The following is a 13,385-nucleotide window of genomic DNA, read 5'->3' as shown; positions in this document are numbered from 1 at the left end:
CAATTTTGTTGCCCTTAGCTACTTTTTCTGCTTAAGCAGCTCTAGGTTATTGGGCCCTGATCTGAACAAAAAATATTTAGTCTGAATTTCAAAAAACAGTCAGTCTGAATTTCAGGGGGAAAAAAGTTTGGCTATAAACGTCAGGCCATTAACTATTTTGTGTATTTAAACTGTTCGCAACAGCTTATTCTATTTCAACGGTTAGCCAATATCCCAACCCTAATTATTGAAGTTGAACTCTCATGAACACAAATACACAGCCCAAATCGTTCTTGCCTTTCTTACCAGCGTCTCTCATTGACACGTTAACGTCTTGCTCTTCAACTTGAGGTTGCAGACGTAAAATGGTTGAAAGGTTATATGGTTATGCCGGTAAACAGTTAATCGATATCCAAAAACCTACTTATTGCAGTTAAACTCCCATTAACACAACCTGGAACCCATACCCAGCCAAATCACACTTTTCTTACCAGCGTCTCAAGTTCACACGTTAACGTCTTGCTCTTAGACTTGAGGTGGCAGACGTCTTCCTGCTGTTTGATTCTCTGGGCCTCCAGTTCCTGTCGTCGTTGACGTTGGATCTCAAGCTGACGCTGTCTCTCTAGCTCACGTCTTGCGGTCTGTAGAGAGAAACGATAAGACAGATCAGTTTAATCCAATCAAAAGAGAGAAGGGATTTAAAACCTTTGGACTGAGTTCTTAAAGGCAGTGGACACTATTGGTAATTACTCAAAATCGTTATTATCATAAAACCTTTCTTGATTCTAGTAATGGGGAGAGGTTGATAGTATAAAACATTATGAGAAACGGCTCCCTCTGAAGTGACGTAGTTTTCGAGAAAGAAGTAATTTTCCATGAATTTGATTTTGAGACCTCAGATTTAGAATTTGAGGTCTCGAAATCAAGCATCTGAAAGCACACAACTTCATGTGACCATGGTGCGATAAGGGTGTCTTTTTCTTTCATTAATATCTCCCAACTTTGACGACCGATTGAGCTCAAATTTTCACAGGTTTGTTACTGTATGCATATGTCGAGATCCAACAAGTGAGAAGACTCGTCTTTGACAATTACCAACAGTGTCCAGTGTCTTTAAGATGAATCTTAGTGCTTTGTGAAATCGAGTCAAGAACTTCTACTAAGACTCTCACCTCTCTTTGTTCAACCATCTTGCGTCTTTGTTCTTCTTGCTCGGCCTCCATCTCCCGCTGTCTCGCCATCATTCTCTCTAACTCCATCTGACGACGTCTCTCCTGCTCCATCCTACAAGAAAGATATCAAGACCAAAGTTTAAAGTCAGAGTTGAAGGACACAAGTGTCACAACCGGAACTCGAACCAACACTCTGCTGATCAGAAACACCAGAGCTCGAGTCCGGTGTTCATATCCGCTCGGCCCCCGACAAGTCATCAAGTACATCAAAACTGAACTCAACAATCAATCAAAGCAAATTGTTTCAAACAAAATCAAACTTAACAAACAAAACTAGTAGACAATTCATATTTTAAATATAATTCTGAATTAAACTAACCTAATCCTGTCCTTCTTTTCCTGTTCTTGCTTCTCAATTTGAAGTTGCCGATCCTGCAAACGATAACAAGAAATTTTTATTTCACTCTTAAAAATCAACGAAACAAAAATCTTTTTTTTTTAATTAAAATTTTTGAATTCACACTTTAATATCAATAGTTTCATAAAGTGTACAGACAATGCAGCTTTACAAGTATTTAAACCCTTTAAGAAACATAAAGACTCATCTTTAATAGATACATACTGTAATACCCTAATTTCCTTCATACAAGACGAAGCTTATCCGACTTTCAGAGGTCCAAAAGCTAAACTGAGTCTTTATAAATCTATTTGTGCAAAAAGGATCATGCAGCTATGTTTTAATTGTTAAATTTTCCAGAAAACAAAAGCGTACGGTTGGCATTAACCGCTACCCATAATAAAGGGCTTGTACTCTTGTGAAAGTGTTGATAATTGTGAATGGACCAAAAACTACTTTAGTGAAACAAGCCTTCTAGCCAATGGTTTTGAAATTTACGCTGTAGCAAAATACAAGGCAAAATAGACAATAATAATAATATTTAAGAATGACATGTGACGCGTGTCCCACCAATCAAATCAAAGGATCTGTGAGTTTTGTAATCCTTACCTTTTCTCGTTGCTGTTCTTCCCTCAGCATTGCTCGTCTTCTCTCCAGCTCCATCTGACCCTTCTCAAAATTCTTTCTCTTCTTGTCCTCAAATGAAACTGTAAACAAGTAAACAAACAAACAAACACATATATAAAGGTCAAAGAGCATCCCAAGAGGACTCACAACTTAAAAATGTGTCCTAAGGTGCTGAAAAACCAGGTTCAATTTTTGTTTTATACAAAGAAAGGGATACGTCCAAATTAATTTTGAATTGTACTCATTTTCCAAGAGAATTATGTGTGTATCATTCATAAAGCCGTAGTGAACGATATTAAATGGTCAGACAGTAGGAGGGTTGACTGTGCACTGTGTAGATCATGCATTCACCACACGATACCCTATTGCAGGCTGGCATTGTTTGATAGTGTATTATTTTACCAGTCAAAATCATGTGGATAATATCGACTGATCAGGGCTAAATTTCATAAAGCTGCTTTTAGGAGAGAATTCTGCTTAAAACATGAACACCTTTCTGCTAAGCAAAAATAAGCAAGATACCAGTCACAAGTTGTACATGTTTCGGCTGGTAAGCATATTTTGTTGTGCTTAGCTCCTTTTTGTGCTTAAGCAGCACCATGAAATTTGACTCCGACATTATAGTACAACTTTTAAATTTATTGATAATTTCTTGCAAACAAATGAATTAATTCTGATGCTGGTTTGAGGACGATAAAAAAAAAAAAAAATAGTACCTGGCTCGATTATTTTGTCTTCAAGAGGCAGATCGTCAAAGTTCTGTTGCTGAGGGAGGCCGGGCGACATGGGCGGTGTCATGGTCATCATTCCACCCATCTGGGCGATGGGTTGACTGGGTGGCATACCGCCCATCGAAGCTGGCATGCCGCCCATCGAAGCTGGCATGCCACCCATAGAAGCGGGTACTGCACCTATATTGGGCGGCATTGCACCCGTTGAGGTGGGCACCTGAGCCGCAATCTGGAATTGGTTACTCCCCGAGCGCCCCCGTCTGAAGGATGGGGGTACTAGGTGATTGGGGAGGGATGCTGGTAGGATCTGGCCCGCCTTGGCCATGTCTGCAAGATGCATGGACACGCAGAACTCGTCTTGGGTGAGTCTGCCGTCGTTATCGATATCGGATAAACTCCTAGAGAGTAAAAATAATTTTTTAAATGTTGTGTCATTAATAGTTGTTGCCAGAAATACGCAGAACTCGTCTTGGGTGAGTCTGCCGTCGTTATCGATATCGGATAAACTCCTAGAGAGTAAACATAATTTTTTAAATGTTGTGTCATTAATAGTTGTTGCCAGAAATACGCAGAACTCGTCTTGGGTGAGTCTGCCGTCGTTATCGATATCGGATAAACTCCTAGAGAGTAAAAATAATTTTTTAAATGTTGTGTCATTAATAGTTGTTGCCAGAAATACGCAGAACTCGTCTTGGGTGAGTCTGCCGTCGTTATCGATATCGGATAAACCCCTAGAGAGTAAAAATAATATTTTAAATGTCGTGTCATTAATAGTTATTGCCAGAAATCGGATTTGATTAAGAGTAAAGAAAATACAAATAAATTAAGTGAACTGGTCCTAAAGGGGCTTGGATAATTTTTGTCTGATAGAAAACACAAACGTCAGCAGTCTTACATTAAAATTACACATCATAAAGATAATGATGGTAGAAAGCTTCCCTTAAAATATCACTTTTTGAGAAACGAGTAAGACAATTTCACGAAAATAACTCTCTTGAAACATTACTCTTTGATTTTCATTTTTGTTTTCACAAAAACTAATCAAGCTAAAACTTCTACAGGTAAACTGTATTTTCAGGTAAACTATATTACACATCATTCACCATTAGTAGGGATTCTCGTCATGGCAAAAACTTTATCTAAAAAAAGTATCAAAACCCTTTAAAGGCAAACTCTGGGGGTTAGGTTTCGAGGTTGGCTTTTGGGTGGGAGGGGGTCTGTGGTTCTTGGGGGGGGGGGGATGTGACTCACCATATCTGTGCAAGAATGCCCTGTTGCAACCCGGTCTGTAGCAGTATCTGCCGGGCCTGGGGACCGGTCAAAAACCCACTCCTCGTCTTGTCGTGTGTATTAAAGGTCTGCTTGTAACGTAGTTTGGGACCGTGGGGGATCGACCACTCTGGACCTGTGGATATCGTTGCTGACCTATCAAGAAAAATTTTGAAGAGATATTTAAACTTGTATATAATAAATATAATATTAACCAGTTCTTATATAGCGCAATTCAAAATAATATCTCAATGCGCTTAAAACATTAGTGCCCTAATCATTGGGCTATTTTTATTCCTTTATTCGTTCCTTCTTTTTCATTCACAATATCAACCTCTACCCTCGCAGGTACCCATTTATACCCCTGGGTAAAGAGAAACAATTGTAGTGGAGCACCTTGCTCAAGAACACAAGTGTCATGACTGGGATTTGAATCCACACTCTGATGACTTAAGGTATCGTTACAGGCCTGTATGCTTCGTTTTTGAAAGGGCAAGGGCACCAAGGCATTTCAAGGGCACCAAGGCAATGACCAGGGGACACGGAGACAACCGCCTTCGTTGCCTCCGTGAAGTATCAGGCCTGTCGTTATACAAACTATAAGTAACTATTTGATCATCAAATAAATAATACTTCAAAGACTAAAAAAATAAAAATATAAAATACATCAAGTGAAAACTTTGGAAATGAACAATCTGTTTTTTAATTTCCTGTAAATCTGGACCCAATTTCCAGATTGTACCAAACGCTGTGGTTTAGTTTAGGTGAAAACATTTTTTTAGCATTTCATTTCACCTTTAAGTGCAATCAATAGCATAACTACACTGTATATATACATTTATTGATTGATTTTTACACCACATGCAATGATAGCAAGCTGTACACATCCCAATGCCTCCAAGGCTACTAGTTTAATTGATTTTAATGTGAGTGGCAAAAAGAAACCTCTAGAAAAATCGCAACCAAGTTGATATGAGATCATTTTAGCATGTTTGGTACGTAGGGTTAAAAAATCTCTGCTAGACCAATCCTTGTAGGCACTTTCGCAGGACCAGAAACAATATTTAAATGATCTACATACTTGAGGTAATAAGACACAAGAAAAACCGACAGTAGATTTTTGCAAAAATTGCGAGTTGAACAATTTTTTTCACTACAGCTTAACTTGGACCCACAAACACTGGATTAATATATATATATCTCAAAAACGCATGTTAGTTTTACTGTATACATTATATCAATAATGATATTGGATACAAACAATCAAACGGTTAAAAAAAAACTAAGGTCTACCTCCCCTTTAAAATGCCCTTTACTAAAGAGAATACACATTAGTGCCCTTGCACTTTAAAAACTGAAGCATCAAACCCGGATTTATATCAATTTTTTTCATCTTTTTAAAAGATTCTGCAGAAAATTCAGTTGGAAAAAAAACCTGTTCTACTCTGCAACATGAATATATTCCAGCAAAGGCGCCCCAGAGGGCATACATTCAATGCGCATATCCTTACCTCTCAGGGGAAGCGTGCACGGCTTGCGAAGGAGGAGGCAGTGTAGCAGACCGTGAAATGCCTTGAAAGCCCCCGGGACCAGACTGTGCGATCATTTGACCAGAAGTGCCTGTGAATAAATACATCAATCAGAAGAATGTGACAACAATCCTGCATTAATCTCCGTCTTTTTTTTAACATAATTTATCTTTCAGACTTTCTTGATTACCAGTAATGGGGAGAGGTAGATAGGAGAAAACATAGTGAGAAACAGCTCCCTCTGATTTTTGAGAAAGAAGTAATTTCCCACAAATTTGATTTCGAGACCTCAAGTTTAGAACTTGAGGTCTCGAAGTCAAGCATCAGAAAGCACACAACTTCGTGTGACAAAGGTGTTTTTTTCTTTCATTATTCATGTTATTATCTCGCAACTTCTACAACTGATCTCGCAACTCCGACGACCAATTGAGCTAATATTTTCACAGGTTTGTTATTTTATGCATATGTTGAGATACACCAAGTGAGAAGACTGGTCTTTGACAATTACCAATAGTGTCCGCTGTCTTTAATCTTCAAACTTCCTTTATCCTTTTAAAATCAGAACATCTTTTCTTGTCTACATTTGACTCGAGTGAACCAGCTATAATGAATGTTTTTTTCAAGAACAAAATTCCGATGATCAAACAATATTTAGAATGACCTTTTTTGGTTGTGGTCAGATGATATATTATTTAGGGTGCATAATTTTAAGAGTTTTTTTTTTTATCTCTATTTTAGTCATGGTTTTATTTTGACAAACGATATTCTCAAAAACGAATATTTTGCTCTGGGCGTTCAACATTCAAATTTTATCCTGTTTGAAAATGGTAAAATACACAGTTAAATATCACAGTCAAATTCAACCCCCCAAAACAGCGCTACATGTTTGTAAAGTAAAAAGAACCAAGTCCATGCAAGAGCGAGTAATACCGAACACAGCACAACATTTCCCATTTCCAGATAATAATTTACCCTATGAGTCACCGTAGAAACTGGAAACAAGAGTATTAAAGGTGCAATGCACACACCACAAGATAAAAAATAGCAGTAGAGAAAGAAGAAGTTAAGAATTTTTTATATTTTTAATCTTATCGTGGAGAATCTTTGAGAAACACAGGATTACAAAAAAATGAAATTCTTGCACTTTAAAGGATTTGTGTACTTTTTCAAAATGTCCATAGATTTACATTAAACTTACAGGGTTTGAAGATAATGATAGTGGAAATCTTCCCTTCAAATATTACTTACCGAGGTGCTGTAGTTTTTGAGAAATTAGTGAAAAAAAATGTCATGAAAATACGTTTGTAAATGATTAAAATAATTTTCGTCTCATGAGCAGAAAATTATTTTCATGACATTGTTTTACTTATTTCCCAAAAACTACAGCACCTCAGCACGTAATATTTTCAGGGAAGCTTTCTACTATCATTATCTTCAAACTGTGTAAGTTTAGTGTAAATCTGTGGACATTGTGTTTTTTGTCCTACAAAAGTTAGATAAACCCTTTAAAGGGACACCTACTGTGCATTGTAAACATAGGCTTGGATTGGGCAATTTGGGCTAAAGCGCTTTTGAATCCACAAAATGGCTGATCGTATTAGTTTACAAAGTAAAAGGAAAACCACAATTCTGAGGCATTCTTGTGTGCATCATTATACATTACATTTAAAACCATATTGATTTAATGACCATAACTGTTTGTAGCCCAAATCGCCAAAACCAACACAACATGTCCCTTTAACATCCTCCATTTGCAACATGCGTATTGATTTATTTTTATCATGCAGCTTCCATTTGTTTTAAAGGAACACGCTGCCTTGGATCAGACGAGTTGGTCTATAAAAAGCGTTTGTAACCGTTTTTTGTAAAATGCATATGGTTGGAAAGATGTTTTAAAAGTAGAATACAATGATCCACACGAATTTGCCTCGAAATTGCGAGGTTTTCCTTTTACTGTGTGAACTAACACGATCGGCCATTTATGGGAGTCAAAATTTTGACTCCCATAATGGCCGACCATGTTAGTCGAAGAAGTAAAAGGAAAACCGTGCAATTTCGAGGCATGTTTGTGTGGATCATTGTATTCTACTTTTACAGCATCTTTCTACCCATATGCATTTTATAACAACAGTTACACAGGCTTTTCAAAGACCAACTCGTCCGATCCAAGGCAACGTGTTCTTTTAAGTGCACATGCAATTTGATGGCAGACTGCCTAAATGCAGGCAAAACAAGGTCAACGATGGAATGACACATTAAAGACACTGGACACCTTTGGTAATTGTCAGAGAACCAGCATTCTCACTTGGTGTATCCCAACATGTGTGCATAAAAACAACAAACCTGTAAAAATTTGGTCATCGAAGTTGCTGAAGAATAATGAAAGAAAAGAACACCCTTGTTGCACAAATTGGTGTGCTTTCAGATGCCTGAAAAAGACCTCAGGCGTGAATTCTTTAAGTATTTGAGTGAGAAATTTAACAACCTCTTTCTCAAAAACTACATTACTTCAGAGGGAGCAGTTTCTCACAAAGTTGTATACTATCATCCTCTCCCCATTACTTGTTACCAAGTAAGTTTTTATGCTAACAATTATTTTGAGTAATTTACCAATAGTGTCCAGTGACTTTAAAGGGGCAAACTGATAACACTGTAATTAACCATGTCCACATACCCATAGTGAGTCCAGACATTGACATTTGTGCGTTCCGTCCAGGCTGGGCATTAAACCCACCTTGCCCCGTTGCCATAGACCCTGCCATGGGTTGCATGGTACCCATGCCCCCCATGGTTCCCACAGGCTGGGCGGGTGCTACAGCGCCCATACCACCCATCCCTGTAGGAGGTGCGAGATGTGGGAAAGAAAGTTGCAGTGGTTACGAAGAAAGAGTTAATCAGCAAAAGGATTAGAAAAGATACCTCAGTTAAAAGCAGTTAATCCGTAGATACCTCAGGTAAGATAGTTAATCCGTTAATTAGAAAAAGAATAGTTATCCAGAACCATCTATTGAGCATCTAATGAAGGTCTAATTAAAGCAAGACCCCCCCGAACATTATTCGCGTGAAATGGAACCTGCAGTGAGAGCTTAAAGGAACACGTTGCCTTGGATCAGTCGAGTTGGTCTATAAAAAGCGTTTGAAACCTTTTGTTATGAAATGCATATGGGTAGAAAGATGTTTTAAAAGTTAAATACAATGATCCACACAAATTTGCCTCAAAATTTTGTGGTTTCCCTTTGACTTTGCGAATTAACACGGTCGGACATTTATGGGAGTCAAAAATTCGACTCCCATAAATGGCCGACCATGTAAAAGGAAAACCGTGCAATTTCGAGGCATGTTTGTGTGGATCATTGTGTTCTACTTTTACAACATCTTTCTACCCATTCGATTTTATATAAAACGGTTACAAACGGTTTTCAAAGACCAACTCGACTGATCCAAGGCAACCTGTTCCTTTAAGTTTCATGGCGGAAAAATTAAATAGCATTATTGTCTCTTCTTTCTCTGCCTTTGACTCTTTTCAACTAGTGTGATGTTAATTGGTTACTGTTAGAAAAGTACATAGATGCCAGACAAATGTGGCCAAACAGGGCTAGGTTAAAGGCAGTAGACACTATTGGTAATTACTCAAAATGATCATTAGCATAAAAACTAACAAGTAATGGAGAGCTGTTAATAGTATAAAACATTGTGAGAAACGGCTCCTTCTGAAGTGACGTAGTTTTCGAGAAAGAAGTAATTTTCCTCGAATTTGATTTCGAGACATCAGATTTAGAATTTGAGGTCTCGAAATCAAGCATCAGAAAGCACACAACTTCGTGTGACAAGGGCATATTTTTCTTTCATAGTTATCTCGCAACTTCGACGATCGCTTGAGCTCAAATTTCCACAGGTTTGTTATTTTATGCATTTATGTTGAGATACACCAAGTGAGAAGACTGGTCTTTGATAATTACCAATAGTGTCCAGTGTCTTTAAATGGTAGTGTCTACATTTTTTCCTCAGTTTCGTTCTGGTCAAACAAAAAAGGGGGGCCACATGTACTTCAGTCTTGTGTATTTTTTTTAAGAGCACTGAACAAAGCAGCACACCTTTCTTTGAGTTCAACTACTACACACCAACCAACACTGACTTACAAAACAAACAGATAGACAGACAAACAAGCTACTCCTTGTTTTATCTTACCCATCGTGAACGATCCACCGAATCCACCCATGGCCTGTCCAGGTTGTTGTTTGAGAGACGGAGGAAGCGACGTCGGCAGCTCCATCCCTTGCAGTTTTTTCTTGATGAGGAACATTGCGATGGAGAATTCTTGTTTGTCCATCTTCCCATCTCCATTCATATCGGCCAGGCCCCTGCCACAGACAAAAACAACACTTTTGAAAATGTTCTCTTTTTAACGATTCAAATTTTGATTTTCTTAGGAAAGATGGAGACTAATACTGGGGTGGAAAAAACCCCGCTTAAAACGTTGGTTTACCAAGCAGGATGAACTCACTTCGCCTGGGTGACTAGTGCAACTAGTGTTGTAGTCGCTGGAGTGATTGCTTAATTGAGTCGCGCCTCCTGTTTTTCAACTACTCGGTTCAACATAGCACTACAAAAAATAGTAGGGACGACCTGCTTGGTGAACCGATTGTGTCGTTCACGACTCTTCACGACAACATAATTTACTTACGAAACACAATTAGACATCAGTGACACGATCCTTCACTCCTTCCAGGGTGACTTTTACTATATTGTGCCTGCCACAAACATATGCCGGAATGCATTTTAGAATTTAAAAATTAACGACTAGTGTCAAAGTCCGACTATTTGAAGTGCGACTATCGAGTAGTAAACTTCACAAGACACCCAGGCCAAGAACTCACCATATGTGACCGAGGACAAGTTTTGGAAGCCCCGACTGCATGAAGAACCCCCTGGCCTGCTCCCCGGTGACAAAACCATTGACCGGCTTGAGTTGGTAGAACTGGGCATCATGCTTCGTCCGATCTTCGGCAGTCACCCTCCAGTCTGTCAGAAAATTCACAAAAACAATTTTCTTACATTTATAGTATATGTTTATTATTTATTTATTAAATTTTATTTTGGTATACTCTCAACAACACTATTTTTTATTTATTTAGTTCTTCTTTGTTTTCCTTTTTGGGGGGAGGGGGTCAAAGTGCAATCTAGCATGATTAGTAACATTGTTTTAGAGCAGGATTTTTCAAAACTTTATGGCTATATGGACCCAAGTTTTAGAGATTTGGCCAGAATCAACTTGAAACGAGGTTCTCAGAATGTATTTTACTAAGGGAATCAATGTGTGGTGAAGAGGTGTTAACTAGTGGTTAAGTCCCAACGAGGCCTGGTAATTTTACCGAGACAAGGTAAGTTATCAAGAACTAGGCATCGATGAGTTTAATCCACTAGTTGAAAACCGATTCCACACACTTTGATTCCCATTCATAAATACCTTTTCGGTCAAAAACGTCAACACTTTTTGGTCAAGGAGTAAAATAAAATAATGCACAAATTATAATATTGTTCAATGATTTCTTTCAACACAACACCCCTCCAGCTATGAAATGGTAAAGCCCCCCCTGCCGCCCTTGGGTAAACAACTCCTTATAAGGGAATGCTGTGCGCATCGCGTGATGTGGCACAACTTTTTCAGCCACTGCTCTCGACCAACAGGAATGAAGAAACTGTCTTATAAGAACAGGTGCAAGCTCGCATGTCACGCCCATGTTTCAACACTTTTTACTGGTCATAAACAAAGGTTCATACGCACCCATGTGACGCGCTCTCCACCAATAGGAATAGCGAAACTGTATGAGGTACTTATGAATTAAAGTTTTTCATTTGTCTAAAGCCCTACTGTTCAATCTGTGGCGTTCTACACGTTGTTATCTTTATATTTTTGTGAATTTGATCTTAAAGATGCTATGTCAGATTTTTGGCCCCAAACGTTTAAAAAATATATTTATTTGAGTGAATGGTATTTCAAAGAGTATCACCCGCTCTAACGAAAAAAAAAGTTTAACTTTCACTTTTAATGATCAGGAACCATGACCAAAATTTAAAACGTTTCTTATGACTTAAAGGAACTGGCGGACTTTTTCGAAGCAATGGCTCAAATGAAAGCTTGTAACTTTCTCGACAAAATACCTATTGAATTTCAAATCAAAATGTTTGGGTCAAATCAGCCAAAAATCTGACAAAGCATCTTTAATCAAAACCTTTCAGATAACTTACCCTGCACCTGCATCATCTTGTACAGCCTCCAGGTCCCTAGAGAAACAGCAAAAATAACATATTTTTGTCAAAAAAATTAAAACAAAGGAAACAAATAACAATCGAATCAAGATTTACAAAGAAATTCCAACCCGGCCTTACTGACTGACTAAAACATCCTAACCTGAGCTACCGAGATTTCGACTCACAAATAGTCCAATTACAGTCCAACTAAAAGTAAAAACCACAATTCTGAGAGCCCGAACAACTCCCAAGTGCACTTAAGTGACAAGAAACTGTCATCCTACTCCATGGAGCGCAACCACAACTTCACCCTGCGAGAGTGAATCGATAATTCCATTACAGCAAAAGTGAAACCATGGGTTATAGTCACTGATAGTTGATACATTCACATGATGACAACCATTATAGGAACACGTTGCCTTGGATCGGTCGAGTTGGTCTTCGTTTTTTATAAAAATGCAGTTGGTTGGAAAGATGTTGTAAAAGTAGAATACAATGATCCGCACAAGTTTGCCTCGAAATTGCGTGGTTTTCCTTTTACAAACTAACACGGTCGGACATTTATGGGAGTCAAAAATTTGACTCCCATAAATGGCCGGCTGTGTTAGTCGACAAGGTAAAGGGAAAACCGTGCAATTTCGAGGCATGTTTGTGTGGATCATTCTGTTCTACTTTAACAACATCTTTCTACCTATATGCATTTTATAACAAACGGTTACAAACGCTTTTCAAAGACCAACTCTACCGATTCAAGGCAACGAGTTCCTTTAACCTCTGGTCAATCCCCCTCAGACAAGCAGCATCCAGCATCAGACATGTCAGAGTCCAGCATTCTCCTAGAGACGATCAGACCACACCGATCAGAACTTTGAGTCTTTACCAACGGTTCTGTTCAGAGCCGACACTACTCAAAAGAGATATTCACATGGTGTTACTAGATTAGGCAGACGCGCGTGATCTAGCCATACTTGTTTGTCTAGCCGATATCCTCGTTTCAAACACGCCTAAGTGACACTTCCACCAAGCAAAGTTTCAAATCCAAACCATGAAACAAAATCTCCTATAGAAAGTGTCGCTTGTGTTGTAATGCCGCAAGCGAGACCATTTTAACTCAATAATTTGTCTCAACAGTTTGTTAACAGATTGTATTAACAACTATTACCAAGTATACACATGACTATCAGTTTTCTGCTGGGTCATACATGTACAGCCGTCACAATTATCGTGTACTGTGTACACAAGCACGATAAGGACACTGTTCAAATGAATAAGCGCATCCAATACGCACAAAGACCACACCGAAATACACAAAGATCCTTGATACAATTTACAAGTTCACCGAAACCCCCAGAAACCTGTTTAATTTCAAACAAATCGTCCGTAAGAAACAGATCACCTGATTGGTCAACTCACAACCCATTCTCAATCA

At 38.5% G+C, this 13,385-nt stretch overlaps 1 protein-coding gene across 1 annotated transcript in view; it reads right to left on the bottom strand.

Moving 5' to 3' along the window:
• Positions 1–13,385, bottom strand: part of LOC117296491 (intersectin-1-like) — a 53,996-nt gene that overhangs the window by 39,243 nt on the left and 1,368 nt on the right. The window contains exons 2-12 of the mRNA XM_033779451.1: positions 11,954–11,989; positions 10,582–10,726; positions 9,893–10,065; positions 8,379–8,540; positions 5,687–5,795; positions 4,158–4,331; positions 2,892–3,304; positions 2,158–2,255; positions 1,531–1,583; positions 1,152–1,263; positions 471–620 (exon numbers count right to left, since the gene is read on the bottom strand). Of these exons, the coding sequence (XP_033635342.1) occupies positions 471–620; positions 1,152–1,263; positions 1,531–1,583; positions 2,158–2,255; positions 2,892–3,304; positions 4,158–4,331; positions 5,687–5,795; positions 8,379–8,540; positions 9,893–10,065; positions 10,582–10,726; positions 11,954–11,969 (1,605 nt within the window). The 5' untranslated portion in view covers positions 11,970–11,989. The remainder of the gene's footprint in view (positions 1–470; positions 621–1,151; positions 1,264–1,530; positions 1,584–2,157; positions 2,256–2,891; positions 3,305–4,157; positions 4,332–5,686; positions 5,796–8,378; positions 8,541–9,892; positions 10,066–10,581; positions 10,727–11,953; positions 11,990–13,385) is intronic.

Source organism: Asterias rubens, chromosome 11 (genome assembly GCF_902459465.1).
Source record: "Asterias rubens chromosome 11, eAstRub1.3, whole genome shotgun sequence".
NCBI lineage: Eukaryota > Metazoa > Echinodermata > Asteroidea > Forcipulatida > Asteriidae > Asterias > Asterias rubens.
The sequence above is the reverse complement of the archived record's forward strand: the minus strand, read 5'-3'. Positions and strand labels throughout refer to the sequence as shown.